The following is a 22,590-nucleotide window of genomic DNA, read 5'->3' as shown; positions in this document are numbered from 1 at the left end:
TCATAACTTTGTATTCCTCTATAAGATCTCCCCTCATTCTCCTGCACACCTGGGAATAAAATCCTAACCTATTTAATTTATCCTTGTATCTCAGGTCCTCAGGTCCCAGCAACATCTGTGTAAAATTTTCTCCATGCACGTTCAAGCTTTTTGATCAGAAGTGCACACAGTGCTCTACATTTGGCCTCACCAATGTCTTATACAACTTCAAAACAACAGCCCAACTCCTGTACTCAGTGCTCTGATTTATGAAGGCCAATGTGTCAAAAGCTTTCTTTATGACCCTATCTACCTTTGATGTCACTTTAAATGAATTATAGATCTGTATTCCCAGATCCCTTTGTTCCACCGTGCATCTCACTGCCCTACCATTCACTGTGTAAGTCTTACCCTGCTTTGTTCTCCCAAAGTGCAACACCTTACACTTGTCTGCATTAAATCCCACATCTGAAAAATTTCAGCTCATTTTCCAGCTGATCCAGACCACTTTGCAGGCTTTGATAGCCTTACTCACTGTCCACTACACCCCCAATTGTGGTATCATCCACAAATGTGTTGAACCAGATTACGTTATCATCTAAATCATTTGGTTTACTCATGATCTGTCATTTTAGAAACACGGGACTAGATTAAGATCGCTACTTGAAAATGAAACACATGGATACTCTCCATGATCTGCAAACATTAATTCTTCTGCAGTTCAGCATAAGTATGATACTCCTACTGTTTATTGTTTATGTTTGTCAATGCTGCACACTATATGCATTTTTGAATTGTTTATTATTTGTGGTAATATATTGTTTTGCATGCTGTGTGTGATATGTGTTTTGTGAGTGCACCATGATCTGGAGGGACACTTGTTTGGTTGTATGTATGTACAATTAGATGGCAATAAAAGGTAACTTGAACTCTAAGCAACTTTCATCAAAGGAAGTTGATTCTGAACAAAGGTAGCAAAAGAAGTGCGTGTGGAGGAGAAAAAGAGCAGGGATTTTAAGCAAAGAACAAATAAGTATTTGATCAAGTGAGAGAATAAAATTTGAGTTGACTTTTAGTATGTTATATTTATTACACATAATTTTCCAGTAAGTGGTTTTGTTTACAATTATTTTAAATGGCTTGAATTAAATTGTTGCCAAAGATATTGAATTTCAAAATGCCATTAATGCTCTTAAGGAGACAGGTAAAATTTCATTTCCAGTACCTACTGAATATTTATTGTACAGTGGAGAAAACTAATTTGTAAGTGAACTTATAGTTTGACTGATTATTGCAATTTGAAGCAATGTTTACTCTCCAATGACTCCAAACTCTCAATTATATTTTAGTTCAGAAACATGGGCATGGGATGATGCAAGTCATAACTGATACTCTTTTACTACAGCATCTTAATAGTTTCTACACTGCTGAATATTGGAATGCCTTTAGAGATATTAATTCAATGAACAGAAGTCATTTCTTTTAAGTCATGGTCTATTCTTGATCCCATATTCTGATAAATATGGTACTTATCCTCTTATTAATTGTATTAGCAATTAATTGAATGTTGAATAAAGAGTCTCGGCACAGCATTTATTTGCCTTGGAATATGGATCATCTTTTGGTAATGGATAATGTTCGAAAATAACAAATGAAAAGAATTCTTCAATCATACTACAATGTATTTTATGCATTTACATCTCTGATTTAATACAGAGGAATTTCATTGACTTTGTAGATACCGCTACTCTGATTATTAGCTTCCTATAGCTTCAATACAGTTAATACCATCACCCCCCCTCCACTTAAACATCACTTACCATTAACCAAGATACTCAATTGTAATACTCACATTGTACAACAGTTCATCTTGACGCTATCATTAACATTTGGACACACAAGGTTTTTAAGTCTGTTTCATTCAAATTCATGACATTTCATTATTAAGAAGCATAAGATTATTTTCCATTTACTTTTTTCATCAAGGATTGGTGCCACAATGCAAAAATAAGTATGACATTTTTCTTGACTACAAAACTTTCTGTAAACAATAATTCAAGAGGTTTGAAATTATTTAAATTGTTAATGGTGATCCCAATGAAAATAAGAATAGACTAGCTGTATTATGAAAACACTCGTTTGAAATTTATTTTGTTTCAATGTCAACATTTTGAAAGCAAGGGTTGCAGTCCTCTAACTAGTGTGTCTACAACACCAGAATGAATATACTGTAGTGCAAATTGATTTCTGAAGCTATTATTAAAGGGAAGTGAAATGTGTCAAATAATATTGAGGTCATCAAAGGCCCTGCTACAGCTTTATTACTGCCATATCAGCTGGATCCACAAGGCACCGTGTTTGTGTTGCCTCAGTGACATAGACACACTCTTGTTTATTCAGCAATAAAGGCCAAACAGCTTCAAGGCTTAACTTCAAGGGTGAGCCAAGTGCACCTCCTCCCCACCCTACCACCACATCTAAGATTGAATACCTTATTAATACACTTCTCAATTTCTACGTGAAAAGCTAAAAGATTGTATCAGATGGCAAAAAGCTCCTAGTACATATGAAATTCTATCCAAGCTTAAGTTATCAAACTTAAAAGAGGTAAAAAGGAATTGGAACTAGAAATAGAAGGCCATTCGTTCTCCCATTTTCAAATCTGTGAATGGTTACGTCAGTACTCTCAGTGTAAGACCATTCCCAGGTTGAAAAAGCAATACTTCATATTCCATTTGCATAGCCTCCAACCTGATGGCATGAATAGGTAGGGACATATTCGGCACAACTTTTGTTTCTATGAATATCTATTTCTCTAACTTCCAGTAATTTATCCCTCTCCCTTTTCTCTTTTTTTCCATTCCCCAGTCTGGATCCCCCTATCCTCATCTCTTCTCTTCTCCTTACCTGCCAATCACTTCCTTCTGGTGCTCCACTTCCTCCCCTTTCTCCCATGGTCCACTTTTCCTCACCTATCAGATTCCTTCTTCTTCAGCCCTTTATCACTTTCACCTATCACCTCCCAGCTTCTCAGTTCATTCACCTGCCCTCCCCCTCAGCTGGTTTTCCCCTATCACCAGCCAGCTTGTACAGTACTCCTATCCCTCCCCCACCTTCTTATTCTGGATTCTTCCCCCTTCCTTTCCAGTCCTGATGAAGGGTCTCGGCCCTGACCAACACACCCCAACAAATTCCCAATGCATATAAGTGAATATGGTGAATAAAGTTGATCCTTGATCCCTGATCTTTAAACAATATTACTTCAATATATTATCTTTCTGTCAATATACTTAATTCTGGATACCTTTATTTTTATTGATGGTGACTACATGGTTTTAAAAAATTCTCTGGTCACAGAAGTACAGTAGAGTGAAGCAGGCAATGCTAAATGGCAAATCATGGTGTATTATGTGTAGCTTTTTAAAATTAACATTACGATGATAGAATTATTTATCCTAATGTGAAGCATGCTCTTTAAATGTGGCTGTGTCAGATGTCAGTGACTGATAGAACAGCTGGAACTAGAAAAAGAAGTTGCTGTCGAGAACAATCCTACATTACCAGATGTGGCTCTGGGCCTGTCAAGCTTGTCTGATTTGGAAATGCAAAAGTGGGCTCAGCTGAATGAGTATGATTTCAAATGTAGTCTGCCTGTGATTCCTGCAGTAGGTCTGCAGGAGATACTAAAGCTGTCAATCAGTCATCCTCAATGGGAATTAAAGAAGGAAAATTGGCCCAAAACTGTAATATGTATTGAAAATGCAGTAGTTTTGTTAGATATTGCCATTGGTAGAATGCTATACACAAGCTGCTGCGATGACAGAATAATTCAGAAAACAACCAGAGGCTGGGAGAATTAATTCATCTATACAATGGCAGAAATGCTATTTACCAAGAGTCCAACTATATAGTATTTTGTATACATTCAGGATGGATATCTACATAAATTTATGGGCTTCAAAGCAAACGTTTTCATATCTGTCAACTGTCAATCAATGATGAATGAAAAAGAAACCTATGAAATTCATATTAATTTCATTTAAGAATGAATGATTACACCTCAGATTGTATTCTTGATCTGATATTGTATAAGACCACAATTACTTAGAAACATAGAAAACCTACAGCACAATACAGGCCCTTCGGCCCACAAAGTTCTGCCGAACATGTCCCTACCTTAGAAATTACTAAGCTTACCCATAGCCCTGTATTTTTCTAAGCTCCATGTACCTATCCAAAAGTCTCTTAAAAGACTGTATTGTATGCGCCTCCACCACTGTTGCCGGCAGCCCATTCCATGCACTCACCACTCTCTGAGTAAAAAACTTACCCCTGATATCTCCTCTGTACCTACTCCCCAGCACCTTAAACCTGTGTCCTCTTGTGGCAACCATTTCAGCCCTGGGAAAAAGCCTCTGACTATCCACACTATCAATGCTTCTCATCATCTTACACACCTCTATCAGGTCACCTCTTATCCTCCATTGCTCCAAGGAGAAAAGGCTGAGTTCACTCAACCTATTCTCATAAGGCATGCTCCCCAATCCAGGCAACATCCTTGTAAATCTCCTCTGCACCCTTTCTATGGCTTCTACATCCTTCCTGTAGTGAGGTGACCAGAACTGAGCACAGTACTCCAAGTGGGGTCTGACCAGGGTCCTATATAGCTGCAACATTACCTCTCGGCTCCTAAATTCAATTGCACGATTGATGAAGGCCAATACACCATACGCCTTCTTAACCACAGAGTCAACCTGCGCAGCTGCCTTGAGTGTCCTATGGACTCGGACTCCAAGGGCCCTCTGATCCTCCACACTGCCAAGAGACTTACCCATAATACTATATCCTGCCATCATATTTGAAAAGTCTTTCAAGAACATGAAAAATTCCTGATTTATGTTATTGAAAAACATAATACCTGATATCGATATACAGCACAGACAAAAGACCCTATTGGATACTGATGCTGCTGTGATCCAGAGGTTCTTCAGAAGTCAAGAATAAGGCATAAAACTTTTTGCTTACGACTACTTCATAAAACATTATGAGAGCAAAGAAGAACAAGAAGAGTTGAGGGAACAAAAAAAAAGGACCAGACTAAAAAGTAGTTGTGGGCAACTTATACACAAATGAAAGATAACAGCAAATTCCAATGATATCAGTTAACCTATAAGACAGCCAGATTCGAATCGCATGACTCCTGCTACTGAAAACTCAGAGGTTTCTAGAACAAATATAGAAACAACTGTACTGTAATTGCTGGAAAATCCACTGACTAATTACAAGCATATATGTGTGATTACATAGAGATACAAATTAGCACAGGAAGTTAAGATACAAGAAAAATGACAATTCTACACCCCAGTCCAACAACTCTTCAGTTGTCTCTTCTTCTGTTACATTACTGGTTCTCTCCTATTTAAGACAAATATGTTTAATTTGTTACGAACCCCGTAACTGGGTTACTTATCAGCAAAGATAGAGACGTCCGTTGGAGTCTGGTGATACTATTTTTAACAGTATTTATTAGTCAAAATACACAAAAATAATATCAATACAAATATACAGATAATATACATCGTCAATACTAAACCTAAAAGTGCGGGTATAATAATAATCAATAAGAAACAAGCTCTATCGTTGTCTAGGGGATAATGAATTGTCCGATGGAAGTCTAAAGTTCATTTCAGTTCACACAGGCTGCCGTCATTTGTTTGTCGCTGTGTTGCAATTGTTGGAGAGAGAGAGAGAAATAGAAGAATAACTTGCCGACTTTCCTTGGTACGATCTTGATCCATATCCGTCCTTTAGCTAGACCGTTCCGTGGAGGACTCGCCACCCAGGCAAGGATGGACACACACACTAGCCCCCACCGGTCTCATACATTTCTCCTGGTGTGTCTGAGGGGTGTTCCCCAGACCCGTCTTTTATCCTCACTCACAGGGTCTCAGATGTCAATCAGGTTGGGATGATGCAATCTCTCAACCAGACCACTCTGGTTGTCCCCTGAGGGGCTTCAATGAATAGTACAGTACTCAATACACAATTCCTTCTCCAAGAGACAATAGCAGTAATCAGTGGTTCCGTTCCGCTTTTGTTAGGAGGCATTCCACTACCTTGTGTATTCTGCGTTGTCTATAACAACTGCCTTTGCTGTGATCCTGCGTCTCTCTCTCTCTCTCATTATTGACATGATGTGTATCTCTCTCATTTCCTGGGTCTCAGACCCGAAATAATAGCGATCTTGCGATTCTCAAAAAGGAGGGGGCGACTTTGCATCCTTCAGCCCCTCAGAGTTGCTCCACATTCGTAACAAATTTAAGTTATCTTAAAAAGGATTGCTGCAGAATTTTTATCCCATTATCCTTCAGGTTCCATGTCTTCTCCAAAGTTGATCAAGATGGCATGCTTTTCCAGCTTTCTCTGCCTTTATTTTAGACTCCATTCTCTTGCTGTAACACAAATGGACAGTAAGTCAGTTAGAAATAATCCTAAACTTCTAAAATTTAATAAATACATTAAACACAATTTATGTTATGTATTTAATATTTCAGTAATACTTGAGAAATATTATTTGTTGGAAGGCAAAAGAAAAATTATAGGCCAGTTAGCCTAACCTCAGTGGTTGGGAAAGTGTTGGAGTCTATTATTAAGCATGAGGTTTTGAGGTATTTGGAGAAAAATGATAAAATAAGTCAAAGTCAGCATGGTTTCTAGGAAGGGAAATCTTGCCTGACAAATCTATTAGAGTTCTTCGAGGAAGCAATAAGGGTGCACAAAAGAGAGGCAGTGGACGTCATTTACTTGGATTTGATAAGGTGCCACACAAGGCTGCTTAACAAAATAAAATCCCATGGTGTTACAGGAAAGATCCTGGAATGGATGGCTGACAGGCAGGAGGCAGCGAGTGGGGATAAAAGGGGCCTTTCTTGGTTGCTGCCGGTGACTAGTAGTGTTCCTCAGGGATTGGGACTGCTGCTTTTCACATTATTTGTCAATGGTTTAGATAATGGAATTGATGGCTTCGTGGCAAAGTTTGCAGATGATATGAAGATAGGTGGAAGGTAGGTAGTGTTGAGGAAGCAATGGAATTGCAGCAAGACTTAGACAAAATGGAAGAATAGGCAAAAAAAGCAGCAGATGGAATACTGTGTTGGGAAATGTATGATAGTGCATTTTGATAAAAGGAACAATAGTGCGGACTATTATCTAAGTGGGGAGAAGGTTCAAACATCAGAGTTTCAGAGGGACTTAGGAGTCCTTGTGCAAGACTCCCAGAAGGTTAATTAACAGGTTGAGTCTGTGGTAAAGAAGACAAATGCAAAGTTGGCATTTATTTTAGGGGGAATAGAATGTAAAAGCAAGGAGATAATGCTGAGCCTTTATAAGACACTGGTCAGGCTGCACTTGGATATTGTCAACAGTTTTGAGACCCATATCTCAGAAAGGATATTGTCATTGGAGAGAGTCCAAAGAAGGTTCACGAGGATGATTCCAGGAATGAAGGGGTTAAAATATGAGGGGCATTTAGCAGCTTTGGCCTGTACACACTGAAATTTAGAAGAATGCGGGGAGCTGTCATTGATACCTATCGAATGTTGGAAGGACTGCATTGGGTGGATGGGGAAAGGGTGTTTTTTTTTGGTGGAGGTATCCAGAACTAGAAGGCACAGCCTCAAATTTGAGGAGTGACCCTTTAGAACAGAGATAAGGATTTTTTTTTAATCCATATAGTAGTAAATCTGTGGAATGCTTTACCACAGACTGCAGTGGAGGCCAAGTCCGTGTGTATATTTAAGGCAGAAGTAGATAATTTCCTGACTGGTCAGGGCATCAAAGGATATGGCGAGGTGTATGGGGTTGAATGGGATCTGCGATCAGCCACGATGGAATGGTGGAGCAGACTCAATGAGCTGAATGGTCGAACTCTGCTCCTGTGTCTCATGGTCTTATTATAAATATATTGTTTCATTAACTATTCTTTGTTGTGGTGTTTGCCGAGCTTACATGTAAAAGTACGTGAATGGCGTATGCCATTATGTCATAAATGTGCACTTCACTAAAGTAAAATGAAACTAAGACATACATCTCCCATCTTTTTCTTCTGATTAGTTGCTGGAATTACAAAAAATAATAGTGGCCAACCTGAAATGTATAAAAGTGCAACATGCTTATTTTCTTCAGAAGTGCACCGAGACATTTGTGTTTAAAAAAAAAGCAGAAAATGGACGAAATTCACTGGTTCATAAATAGTAACTACCAGGTAATAATAATAAAAAATAATAAATAAAGCGTAGATGGTTGGCTATATCAGATAAATGCATTCATTGCATAAGAGATAACTGGATATTGTATACTGAGCAAATTGAGTGGTATTTAAAAAAATAAAATAGCCAACGAAAAGCGAGTGCCAGTTTTGCTAAATGCATTGGGTGCAAAGGCATAGTTTGCTCAGATGTTTCACTATTCCAACCAAACCAGATGAAATGATCTTTGCTGATATTGCAAACATAATGCAGGTACATTTAGAACTAAAAACATTGTTGATGCCTTAGGTTTCATAAGTGGAATCAAAAGGCAGAGGAGACCATTTCAGTGTATGTCGCTGAACTGAAGAAATTGTCTCAGCATTGTCAGAATCAGAATCAGGTTTATTATCACCAGCATATGATGTGAAATTTGTTAACATAGCAGCAGTAGTTCAATGCAATATATAATCTAGCAGAGAGTAAAAATAATAATAAATATAAAAGATAATAATAAATAAACAAGTAAATCAATTACATATATTGAATAGATTTTAAAGATCATGCAAAAACAAAAATACTGTATATTAAAAAAAAAGTGAGGTAGTGTCCAAAGATTTGATGTCCATTTAGGAATCGGATGGCAGACGGGAAGAAGCTGTTCCTGAATCGCTGAGTGTGTGCCTTTATGCTTCTGTACCTCCTACCTGATGGTAACAGTGAGAAAAGGGCACACCCTGGGTGCTGGAGGTCCTTGATAATCGACACTGCCTTTCTGAGACACCACTCCCTGAAGATGTCCTTGGTACTTTGTAGTCGAATGTGGTGAACTACATATACCAGAGTGGTTTGCTCCCAACAGACCCCTGCTGACTGCTCCTGTGGCTCCTCCCACAAACCCCTGTATAAAGGCGATTGAGGCCTGAGGCCGGCCCTCATTCTCCAGGATGTTGTGTTGTTCATTCTTCCAGTCAATAAAATTGATGCACCAGCCGATAACTCTCTTTACGTCTCAGAGTGAGTTATTGATGGTGCATCATCGAGTACCCAAGATGGAGCTGACTAGATTTACAACCTTCTGCAGCTTCTTTCGGTCCTGTGCAGTAGCCCCTCCATACCAGACAGTCAGCTTAGTGATGGGCTTAATGATATACTGAGATATCATTTAGTTTGTGAAAGCATTCAAAAACGTCTCCTAACTGAAGCACATCTCACATTTAAAAGAACCGTAGAAATTGTTGTAGAAACGGAAACGGTAGACAGAGACACAATTGAGTTGCAGTCACCAATTAATGGCAAGCATGAACAAAATTGCAATATCTGAACAAAAACTAGCCGGGTTGAACAAATTGCATTAGTATTGTGGCAAGGGCTCATATACACCAGACCAATGAAGGTTTAAAGGTGAAATCTGCAGAAAATGCAACAAAGTATGACATGTATAAAGTGTATGCTGGGCAGGTTAAAAGAAAAGTCAAAAAGAGCACTAATCTGCACGCTGTTGGTGAAAAATCTGATAATCATGAGGGTGACACAGGATTGAGGAGCCTTGAGATTTAAATGTGAAAACTAATAAAAGACAAGCAATATGAACACTTGTTCCACTATCTCTGGTGCCTTTGAAAAGTCACACCACCCATTCCCATGTTTACCAATAAGTGCCAAAGTGGACTGCAGATCTGTGTGAGCTAACCTCAATCTTACCAACCACACATCTTCCCTCCTATTCCTTCCCAAAAGGCACCTTCCAGAACTGATGGAACTCAATTGTAATGCCACCCCCCCCCCATGTTCCAGTCCTATCCCACAAACTCTGCTATTTTCTAATCCCAGCCAACCTAATGCAAGATTTAGCTTCACACTTTCCTATATTGACTATAATATCTATCTCTGACACAGTAAGTGCTTGTCTTGCTGCAACATCTGCCCTTTCATTACCTGATACACCCACATGTACTGGTACCCAACAAAAATGTACCTGTACTATTCCCATACTCTCGAGAACATATAAATTGTAGTACACTTCCATCAACGGCTCAGGTCACCATCTAAAGGAAAAATATTTCTGCTTTAGATGACCAGACACCCTCTCACCACCCACAAGACCCTGTCTATACCCCAGTAACAACAAATCTATTCCCATATCCGGAAATTTCCAAAGTGGGATTGCTGACCAGGCCACTGTTGGGCTAATCCACAAATCCCTAAGACCATACTCCTGCATATATTCCCTAATTATCCGCCCAAAACACTCAACAATTCTGTTAGTACATTCCCAGCAATCCATTAAAACTGAATATGTCAAATGAGATGTTTCCCCACCCTACCACGGCAGTCCAGTATGCAAGGCACAATTTTTCTCTCCACAGGCCAAGCGGCATCTCACTTGGTTAAACCCTCAATGCATCTCTTGGTGTGATCTAGAATGCTCCACTACAGATTCTAAGTGCCTGGCCTGTAGGACATCCAACCTATATAAAACTGAACGAGCTGTCTCCCCATAAATCATACAACCATAATCCAGACAAGAGTGAATTAAAGCATGATAAATTGTTAATAGCACACCCCTAGAAGTCACTCAGTCGTTCTCGGCAACACATCGCAAAAAGTTAATGACCTGCTTATGTTTCTCCTCCAAAAACTTCATGTGTGTTCTCCAAGTCAGTCTCACATCCAGCCATAACCCAAATAGTCAAACACAGGAACCCTAAACAGTAAGCACCCCATACAGAGTAAGGTGAATATTATTCAACCCATGTTTCCGAGTAAAAACGTATATTTTGACTTAAATAACCCCAGTTCAAAAACCATTCTTCCATTGCTGATAACACTGTTTGCACACACATTACCACAGAGGCAATATCAGCATCTGCAGATTTTCTCTTGTTTGTGAGGCAATATTACAACCCCTTTTACACAGTTCCTTATCATCAGCATATAAAGCCAACACAAACCTTGGTGCAACACCACCAAAAACATCATTAATCATTGAACGAATGACACTACCCTAGGGTAGTTTTCAGTGAACACTATCCACTAAAAACTCTGATGTCATTTCTTCACATGTCCTCACTCTAAGCAACAGTTCAAACAGAAAATCCAAAACCCAGTTGTTACGCCTCCCACCAATACCAATTTCATCAAAAGCCCTTCTGTCCAGAGCATATCGTAAGCTTTTCTATGTCCAGAAACACTGCAACTACTGATTCTTTCTTTTTTGTAATTTATTTTTTTATTGAAGTTCATCAAATAAACATTTCCATAAGATGTATTTCAGACATTGTACATATATATCATATAATCATATATATCACAAATCTCCACAAAGTATTTATCTGGGGTATACACTTATAGAAAAGAGTGGAAAGAAAAAACAAGCAAAAGGAAAGAACTATGTACAAGTAAGGAGTGATTTTTTTTTTAACAAAATATTCATTGATTTGTGAGAATAAAATCAGGCCTATGAGGCATTATGTAGTTAGATCATTTTTCCCAGTATGAATCAAATTGTTCCAGCTTATGATTAACAGATGCTGTTATCTTCTCCACTAATGATTCTTTTACTGAAAAAGCTTTCTGAATATGATTTCCCAGTACTACAAGGGCATCAAATGTGGATCTCCTTTTATGGAACCCACACTGGTAGTGACTAAGTAATTCTCTCTTTTCCAAAACAAACATCAGTCTCATTACTATCATTTTCTCCATTATTTTACATAGTGAAGAGGTGAGAGCTACAGGCCTGTAGCTATTTGGCAGCATCAAGTCCTTCCCAGGTTTTACAGTAGGTAACACCAGAGCCCTTTTCCAGTCTTCCAGGAGAATTCCTTGCTTCCAGACCTTATTATAAAGCTCAAGCTACTTCTTTAGGGCTGCCTCAGCAGATGCTGGAGCTTATGATAGCTGAGTATATCCTGTCCTGGGGCTGTAGTACTTACAAATTTCAGTTCAGCCAACATAAAGCCATCATTCATGGCACTTTCAAACATGTCTTTTCTCACAAATCTTCCCATTCTCCTTCAAAATACTGCCATATCTTAATATACTCATCCCCCAAATCATCTAGTCCATGTATCTTTGTAAATATGCTTCCCAGACATTCTGCCCCTTCTTGTCCACTGTAGCCGAATTTCTATTTTCCGCTAACACTGGAATCTGGTGATAACCTCCGACATCATTCATTTTCTTCAGCATTCTCCACACCTCTGTCAGATCAGTTCCCCCCTCCCCCAAATGATCAGCAAAATCCCCTCCAAGCCGCCCTTTTAGCATTCGTAATAACACTCACGGCTATCGCTCTTTTCTTCTGAAAGTTCAGCAAGGCTTCTTGCGTTAATCTACGTTTCAAAACGCAAAAAGCGCGTCTCTGGTCTCTGACAGCCTCTGTACATTCCTGTGTCCACCAATACACCAAAGGAATGTCTTGATGGGCTGCCCCACACAAACCAGAAATTATACTCTGATACTCTTATTCTATGTTATCACCTAGGGACAATTGATCAAATGATTTCTCACACTCAATGGAAAATCTTCCCCAATTTGCCCATTTAGCACCAGAACCCAAATTCTGACAATGAACCTTGTAGGGATTACCCTACAATATACAGGACTGGGACATGATCACTCCCCACACAATCAGTCGTTACAACCCAACTACAAAGTCCAGCAAGTGGTCAAATCCAGACAAGAACACTCACCTTTAGCAACATCCCCTACCCTTGCCTTTCTTCCATCATTTAAACAAATTAAATCATATTCTTCCAAAAACTCCGCTATTACTGCCCTATTAGCATCTGTAGTCTTATTGCCTTATAATGTGCATTAAAATCTCCATAAAATATTTTTACCAGAATAATTTCCCAACATTCTTCCCAACCCTTCCCGATCACGATTATAAAAGTTCACAATTTTGATCCCACCCTGTGGATATAACAATTCAGTTTTCTCTGAAGAAGGCAACATTCTGTACAATAAATCCCCCTTCACAGAAGTAGCACAGCCTCCTCCCGCATTCTGTACATCTATCATATCTCACAACTTTATAACCCGGAATCTTTAACGATAAATGTGATCGCAATCAAGTTTCTTGTACATCCAAGGAACGCCAAAACTTAAAACATACGCTTTAAATTCCTGTCTGTTGGCTAACAGACTCCTCGCATGCCAACGAAGAACTGTAAGTTGGTCGGATAAGCACCCTGTGTACAATCACCTTCTATCACTAGTCCATTCCCCCTACTATCATTCCGCAAATTTTCTCACCGATGTACTTCATGTACCTGTTCTGCAGTAATTCCCACTAAACCCAAATACTTCGATGCTGCATCCACCAAAATCCCGAGACTATCAGATTTCTTCCATTAACCACAGCAGATAGAAACGCAGGAAAATCTATTTTTAAAGAATCAACACTTCACTACTGTATAGTCTTCACCTCCCCCACTATCTCTCGCTCCATCCGAATCTCTGTAAGTGTCTGTTTTTACCCGACACACAATAGATGTAGTGAAACCAAATCTTTTCACAGTTTCAATTTAAGAAAAGTTTTATGCGCTGCTGAATTTCCCGAGCCTTTTGTAAAACAGGGCATCCTAAGTAAGCAGCACTATGAGCACCCCCCAGAGCTGCAGCAACTTGCCTCAGCGCCAACTTCACAATTCCGGTAATCATGATCAGCCCCGCATTTTGCACATCGCGATGTCCCCCACAAGAAGCAGCGATATGTCCCACTCGCCAGCATTTAAAACACCGCAACGGTGGAGGGCCACACACTCTGACTGAGTAACTATTACAGTCTATGTAGACTTCTGAATTTCCCACCACGGATGGTGCAAACAGTAAAACCCCGTAACTCTCACCAACGACGACTACAAGGTCCAGAACACCCTGCGAGCCGACGCATGCGCATTCCCATCGACCGCCCCCCCGCCCTCTCGCCCGCCGTGCGTCCCGGAGACCCCTGGGAGTTTAGTCTAAAACATCTCGGAACGAAGTTGTGAAGTGTCATCAGCAGAGACAGTGACGTTGGTGGTCGATGCTTTTTGCAGGAAGTCGCTATTTGCTGTGGCGCGCTAAGTGATTGTTTTGAAGTTGACAACTCCTTTTCTGTCGGTCTGGAACGGTGCTGGGCGTCGCTGCTTCACCCGGACCACAACCGGAGATGGACCGGCGCCACCGTTGAATCGCCCTTTGGGTCTTGGACATGGAGCTGACGGTGCTCATCTCTAAACTAGGTAGGCAGAGCCAGCGGTCGTCGGCGGCCTCGAACGGACGCGGAGTCTCCTCTTACCCGTCCCTGTCCCTGGTCAGTGCAGGGAGTGTACCGGTAATGTATTCCCATCTGGATTAGTATTGGGCGTGTTCCGACAATGGGTCTCCCTTAAAACGCACTCTGTAGGGCAAATCCTGCTCTGGGATATTTTAGAACGTTACAAAACCGTTTGTGGTGGATCAGTACAGAGTGTGTTCTCATGAAGTACACGCCATCATAGGATAGTGCAAAGTGCCTCTGCGTGATGTACACATTCCCAGATCAGTGTCGGATGTGTTCCTGTAGAATTTGACAAGTTAACGCACTCTGTTGCTGTGTAGTAGAAGCCTTGGTTGAGTGTAGAGTCCGTCTCTATGTGATAAAGTGTGTTGCGTTGATGGAGAATCTGTGTCTGTATGACAGGGTGTGCGAAAAATTTAAACCTGTTGCAAGTATCTTGAGTTTGGTTCACCCATTAACTCTTCTGAGGTGTTGCGCATGGGGAATATTGACCCATTATTATTTCCAAATTAATCAAAGTTAGAGAAAGTTGATACAGATTTTGCAAACTAAATTCAGTTAAATTAAAAGTATGTATTCTGCCTTTTTAAACTTTCTATTGGAATATCGTGTGTCCCAGTTTAAGTTTCAAATTTGTTTATTGTCAGAGGCATATATGTACACAGGGTATAAATGCCGTCAAAGTTAGCTTTTTTGCAACAGTTGCAGAGCAAGTTACAAGCATGACAAACATAAGATCCAAATTCAGATTTATTTAACACATGTGCATTGAAAGGTACAGTGCAATGTCATTTGTGTCAACAACCAACACACCTACAGATGTGCTGGGTGCAGCCTGCTAGTGTTTCTGTTGCCAGTGTAGCATGCCCACCATCCTTGGCGGAATGGCACAGAACACTACAAAACAGAACGTATCAAGCAACAAACCACAGCATAACTAGCCACGTTCCTCCCTCCCACCCTCCCATACGCATGGACAGTCCTCTAACCCAAGGACAGGCCTCCCTGCCTTCAGTCTTCAGTGGGCTCAGACGTGCAAACATTGGGCCTCCTGTTTCCTCAGCAAACTCACTGAGATTCACACAGGCTTAGTGCTTCGTCCATCGGGCCTCGACTTCTGATAGATAAATATTTTATGGATCCCAAAGGAAGTTACAGTGTCACAGTAGCACGATGCAAGTGCACAGATATGCAAATATTAGAATAGAAGTAAGAAAGAATAAAAAATAAGTTATGCCAGTCTTAACTGGGGGGGGGGGGCTATCTTGGTTGACTCATGGCCGAGGGTAAGAATGACCTCATATAGCGCTCTTTGGGGCAGCACAGTTGTCTTACTCTATTACTAAAAGTGCTCTTCTGTTCAGCCAAGGTGGTATGCAGGGGGGTGAGAAACATTGTCCAGAATTGCCAGGATTTTCCGTAGGGTCTTTTGTTCTACCACAGCCTCCAGTGTGTCCAGTTTGGCCCCTATATCAGAGCCACCCTTTCTAATCAGTTTATTGAGCATCCATCTTTTGGTATTGACACCCCAGAATGACGACGAATGAAGATCAGAACTCCTGTCCTCAAACTTCAGACTCATTGATGATGAGACTGAGCGAAGCTTCAAACTCCAGACTCATTAACTTTGTCTACGTAGGGGGTCACTGGCCCTCATGCCCCTTGCCTGCACGGTACTCCGATCCTGGAGCCCACTGACAATTCACTGACCTGGGGTTGGGGTGGAACCACTAGCCCTCATCCTCGCTGCTCTTTGTTAATTAAGTCCATGTTAAGTTACCATAGGCTTAATATAAATTGTACAGTACATAAATTAAACAAAATCAAAATGATGTGTGCAAGTGAAAGAAAAAAGGAACTAAAGTCTGAATTAGTGTTAAGGATTTGCAAGTCTGTTCAAGTACTTGATGGCATATTGAATAAGGTGTTGTTAAACCTTGAAGTCTGTGTCTTCAGGCTCCTGTATCTCCAGCTAGACAGTAACATTGAAAAGCAGGCATGATCTGGGCGGTTGGAATCCTCAATGATGGATATTGCCTTCCTAAGAAATGTTCTCTTGAAATTTCTTCAAAAGTGGGGAGATCGGTACCCATGAACTGACTGTACTCTCTGTAGCGTCTTGCATTCCTGTGCAATTGGATTTTCCATACCAGTCTGTGACGTATCTGGTCAAAATGCTTTCCACCATACATTTGTAAATGTTGTCAGAGTCTTTGATGTCATTCCAAATCTCCAGAAACTTCTAAGAAAGTAGAGACATTAGCATACTGCCTTCACGTATGCTGGGCTCAGAATAGATCCTCCAAGATGTTAATATTCAGGAGTTTGAGGCTGTTTCCTTTCCACCTTTGACTTCAATGAGGACTGGCGTGTGTTTGTCTAACTTCTCCTTCCTAACGTCCACACTAAGTTCCTTTATATTGCTCATGAATGCAAGGCTATAGTTATGTTACCATTCAAGCTGTGAGGACTCGTGCAGATGTGTTATTATTCTCCCTCTAAAAGAAGACGTAAAAGGCATTAAACTCATCAGTGAGATTGCATCGTTGCTGTTCATGTTATTTGTGTTTCTCTTGTAGGAGTTCATGGAGTTTAAGTCCTGCGACAGTTGTTGCATATCCCTCTGTGTCTCCAGCTTATTCCAGAATTGCCTCTTTGCTCACAATAGTTTTCCAGAGGTTGTACCTGGATTTCATGTAGGTCTTTTGATTACCAGTCTTGATTGCCCCAGACCTAGCCCTCAGCAGACGCTGAAACTCATTGTTCTTTCACAGCTTTTGGCTTAGAAAGACCCTATCTGTTTTGTGGGCACACACTTGTCCATGCTAGTCTTGATGAGGTTGGTGACAACTATGCCAGATTTGTTCCGATCCATTGATGAAATCTTGAATATCATCCAATCCACCAACTCACAGCAATCCTTTATACACTCCTTCACTTCGCTTTACTGTACCTTTTCCATTGAGGCTGGACCTTTCAGTCTGTCTGTACGCAGGAAGAAGTATGACTGGGTGGTCAGATTTCCTGAAATGTGGGCATGAGATGTCCTGATGATGTGCTGGTGTAGTTTGGCAGAGGCTTCTTCAAGCCAGCAATAATGAGAAAGATGTTGGAGTGCAATGTTTTGTGCTTGGTAATTGTGGCACTCAATTCCTCCAGTGCCAGTTTGATGCCTGCCTGCGTGGCATAGGCTGTATACTGGAATAAGGATGATGGTGGGGGAATTCCCTCAGCAGATAGTACAAACGATACCACTGCCACATGTTCCAGGTTGGGGGAGCAGGACTCTGATAGAACTGTTATGTCTGAGTACAGCATGAGTTAATCAATATTCAAATGCAGCTGCCTATGACTTAACCTGAAACCTCTGTCCAATCCATGCAGTGGTTCTGGGGCTGGAGAGCTGGGTGAGCTATGAAACAGTAAAGCTCAGTCCCTGTTGTCTCTGATATGACATTTTGCCGGAAGTCCTCCCTGGTGCCACATTTTCTGACACAATAAAGGCATTCCTAATGCTTCCAGGTACTGAACTCGCCTTCTGGGTGGTCTGTTCTGCAGAGTCTTTCTTGTTTGTTTAGCTATCCTAAGATTGCGAAAACATTTAAATGGCTTAAAACATTATGCATTTCTGTAGTAATTGTGGCTGCAAATTTGAGTTTTTAAAGGTTAAAATGGGAATACTTAAGAGCAGACTGCAAAATGTCACTGTGCTCTGGCACCCACCACATTACAGAATAGCTTATGTGAACTTGTTGATCTATAGTTATATCTTTACCATTGGTGGCATTGCCACATTTCTTCCAAAAGTTTATGTGAGCTGTTTTTTTTGATAAATTCAGACTGAAGAATTTATAATGGTAGCAAATTGTTAGAAGCTGTGCAGATATTAATTATTTAGTATTTCTATGGTATACCTGATGAATTAGTGAATCCCTTTAGATTTCTGATATTCATTGCTATTGTTGCCTATTCTTTGTTTTCATTTTTACCAATTTCTTGGTTTAATTTACCTTTAAAAATTGCCAACTAATTAATAATGTATTTTTAAATTTGCTCTTGTATTTCTGCACTTTGTCCTGTTTGAGCAGAGCATCAAACCCCATTGTTCAGGCTGATCTATCCAGGTTTGTTTGGAGTGTTTTTCTTTAATATCTGCTCTTGACACCATGTTGCCTTTGACAATGGCTTATTTACTCAAAATTCTGCATTGATGATTTCATCCTCCTTTGCAAACTTCTTGCTGCATAAACCTCAGCTCATCTAAAGCTCTGCTTTTTCTCGCTCAATCATCCACTGTTTCCCTTCCACAGCATCTCTAACCTTCAATGGTTATTTCCTTCCCTTTGTGGGAATTTGGGCAAGGAATTCAAACCTTTGATTCTTATCCACTGATCCCAATGCTGCATCCTACTTTTGAATGGAGGTGAGGGAGGAGGCGTAGAGGTAGGTATTAGTACTTGTCACTCTTGTAGGGTAAGTGCCAGGACAGAGATCAGTGGGAGGGTCAATGGAGCCATGTGGAGAGTGATCCCTACGGAAAGTGGAAGAGGGAAGGATAGAAGTATTCTGTTGAGGCAAGCTATTATTCATATCTGATTTTTTATCGTACATTTATTGATTAGCATTTTGATGCAGATATCGACTTCTAAATTTTTGCAGCATGATTTAGAAACAGAATGATTCTGGCTACAAGTTCTGACAGATGAGCAATGAGCATAAGGACAAATCAGTATGAGTGAGGATGCTTTTGTCTATCACACAGTCACAGGCTGATTGTGCCTATAAATAATGACAAGTATTAAATCATTCACCTTTACTTTGTGGCATGGTAGTGTCACGGTTAGCGTAACCCTTTTACAGTGCCAGAGACCTGTATTCATTTCCCACCACTGGTTATGAAGAGTTTGTACCATACGTTCTTCCTGTGACTATGTAGGTTTCCTCTGGGTGCTCTGATTTCCTCCCACATTCAAAGTATGTACAGGTTAGTCGGTTAATTAGTCACTTGAGTGTAATTGGGCATTGTGGGCTTTTTGGGCCAGAAGGGCCTAATGTGAATGTTTCACGAATTAAGATTCAGAGAACTCCTTTATTCCCCGCTGTACTTTCAGAATCTGGAAATGACATTGCATGTGCATTTTCCTGTCAAGATAAATGATGTTACATGTTCGTTGAGCTATTTTGTGCCACATAATATTGTTGGTTCAGTTCCAGAATCAATGGAAGTGAGGGGTACTAGCTCTCATGTATATCTGAATTTGGGGTTGTATTTTCTCTACGGAGTGCAAAAGTGAAGGAGGATACACAACTCTCCATTGGTTGTATTACTGCAATTTGAAAGGAGACGACTAGCTCTGTTATTATCCACCTTAAATGTGAAAATCTAGATGCAAATTACAAACTGGATCTTGGTTTTATTCTAAAATATAAGAGGTTCTTCAGATGCTTAGAACCTTGAATTAACCCATGCAAAATGCTGGGGAACTCAGCAGGTCAGGCAGCATTTATTGAGAGGCATAAACTGGTGACACTTCGAGCTGAGACCCTTCATCAGGACTGGAAAGGAAGGGGGCAGAGCCAGAATAAGAAGTTGAGCCAGCAGGCGATGGATAAAATCAGGTGAGGGGAAAGGTGGGTGGGGTGGGGAAGTAAGAAGCTGAGAGACGCTAGATGGAAGAGGTAAGAGACTGAAGATGAAGGAATCTGATAGGAGAGGACAGTGGACCACGGAAGAAAGGGATAGAGGTGGGGAAACCAGAAGGAGGTGAGTAGAAAAAGCAGGAGTAAAAAGGGGACCCTGAATAGGGAATGGAAAAAGAGAGAAGAGGGTGGGATGATAAATCACCAGAGGTTAGAGAAATTGGTGTTCATGCCAGCAGGTTGAAGGCTACCCAAATGGAAAATGAGTTTGGCCGCCTCATGTCAGAATAGAAATGAGAAGTCAAATTGAAATGGATGGCCAGCGGGAAATCAACGTTTGTGGCAGATAGAGAAAAGGTGTTCGATGAAGTGGTTCTTCAATCTGCATTGCATCTTATTGATGATGAGTATGACACATTGGGAGCACTGGATGCAATCAATGACCCTGACAGATTCACAGGTCAAGTGTCACCTGTAAGGGCTGTTTGGGGCCCTGAATGGAGGTGAGGGAGGAGGCGTAGAGGTAGGTATTAGTACTTGTCACTCTTGTAGGGTAAGTGCCAGGACAGAGATCAGTGGGGAGGGTCAATGGAGCCATGTGGAGAGTGATCCCTACGGAAAGTGGAAGAGGGAAGGATAGAAGTATTTGGTGGTGGGGTAGTGTTTGAGATGCTGGAAGTATGGAAAATGACATGCTTTTTATTTTTAGGTCACCAGTTGGTGGAAATCAGAGTTCGAGCTCTGAAGAATATTTTGAGCAAAATTGATCATGGATTGATTTCCATTTTTGACTTGACACAAGAAAAGAGGCTCTTTATTCGACTGTTCGAATGGTTCAACTTCCCGACTGTTCCGATGCAAGGAGAAGTGCTCAAGCTATGTGGTCAACTTGTAAAGGTAAGTTATTTGTGGGAGAGGAATCATTGAAGAATTACTTAGACATTGGGTATATTTTAAGCGTATTAAAGAATAATGAGGCAAAAAAGGACCCTGTCAATGTGTTTAGTACTGAGCTTGCAAATGGTGAATTTTGGTTGGTCTGTTTTTTTCTTGTAAGCTTGGTGGTCATTAGAGCATATGTCCCAGAATTCCTGCTTGTTTTTCTGGTTTATACATCATATTGAACTGCAGTTAAAGCTGATTATTTTCCATTTATTATAAATATTCTGATGAGTACACCTGCATTATCAGTAAAGATGCACTATAAACTCAGTGGTCACTTTATGAAGTATACCTGTACACTTGCTGATTTATCCAAATATCTAATCAGCCGATCATCTGGCAACAACTCAGTGCACAAAAGCATGCAGACACGGTCAAGTGGTTCAGTTGTTGTTCTGACTAAACATCAAGATGGGGAAGAAATGTGATCTAAGTGACTTTGACCATGGAATGATTGTTGTTGCCAGTCAGGCTGAGTATCTCAAACTGCTGATCTCATCGGATTTTCATGCACAACAGTCTCCAGAGTTTACAGAAAATGGTGCAAACAAAAAGCCAAAAAAAAAATCCAGTGAGTGGCAGTTCTGTGGGCAAGACCTCCTTGTTAATGAGAGAGGTCAGAGGCGAATAGCCAGACTAGTTCAAGCTGATAGGAAGGCGACAATAAGTCAAATAACCGGGCATTACAACTGTGGTGTATGGAAGAGCATCTCAGAAAGCACAGCTTGTTGATCCTTGAAGTGGATGGGCTACAGCAGCAGAATTCCACAAACATAAACTAAGTGGCCACTTTAATAAATACAGGAGGTACCTAGCGAAGTGGCCACTGAGTGTATATCAGAAATGTAATGTTTGGACATGTATTTTTATATCAAATAGTGTTTGCTCATCTCCAGCCTGAATCCATTTCATTATTTGTCACTTCTTCCTAATATGAACTCAGCAATAGGTAAAACCATAACTGGTGCTTACAGACCTTTTTTTTAATTGAGTGTTATGCTAAAGTGTGAGTTTTTGGCATGTGGCCAAGTGGTTAAGGCATCGGCCTAGTGATCTGAAGGTCACTGGTTTGAGCCTCAACTGAGGCAGCGTGTCGTGTTCTTGAGCAAGGGACTTAACCAAACATTGCTCTGTGATGATACCAGTGCCAAGCTGTATCGGCCCTTGCTCTTCCCTTGGACAACATCGGTGGCATGGAGAGAGGAGACTTGCAGCATGGGCAACTGTTGGTCTCCCATACAACCCTGCGTAGGCCTGCGCCCTGGAAACTTTCCAAGGTGCAAATCCATGGTCTCTCGAGACTAACAGATGTCTATTTCCATTAGGATGCCCTGTTTTATAAAAGGCTTGGGAAAGTCGAAAGGTGAAGTTAGCACATAATATTTTTCTTATGTTGAAGCTGTGAAAAGATTTGGTTTCACTACATCTATTGTGTGTCGGGTAAAAATAGACACTTCCAGGGATTCGGATGGAGCCTGATCATGGAACGAGGGGTAGTGGGAGAGGTAAAGT

The 22,590-nt window shown here is 40.6% G+C and overlaps 1 protein-coding gene across 1 annotated transcript in view; it reads left to right on the top strand.

Moving 5' to 3' along the window:
• Window positions 1-14,181: 14,181 nt before the first annotated feature.
• The window catches only part of rttn (rotatin), a 243,030-nt gene continuing 234,621 nt past the window's right edge, over window positions 14,182-22,590 (top strand). The window contains exons 1-2 of the mRNA XM_073051703.1: window positions 14,182-14,458; window positions 20,846-21,033. Of these exons, the coding sequence (XP_072907804.1) occupies window positions 14,428-14,458; window positions 20,846-21,033 (219 nt within the window). The 5' untranslated portion in view covers window positions 14,182-14,427. The remainder of the gene's footprint in view (window positions 14,459-20,845; window positions 21,034-22,590) is intronic.

This window comes from Hemitrygon akajei, chromosome 1 (assembly GCF_048418815.1).
Source record: "Hemitrygon akajei chromosome 1, sHemAka1.3, whole genome shotgun sequence".
Classification (NCBI taxonomy): Eukaryota; Metazoa; Chordata; class Chondrichthyes; order Myliobatiformes; family Dasyatidae; genus Hemitrygon; species Hemitrygon akajei.
This window is presented reverse-complemented; position numbering and strand designations above follow the sequence as displayed.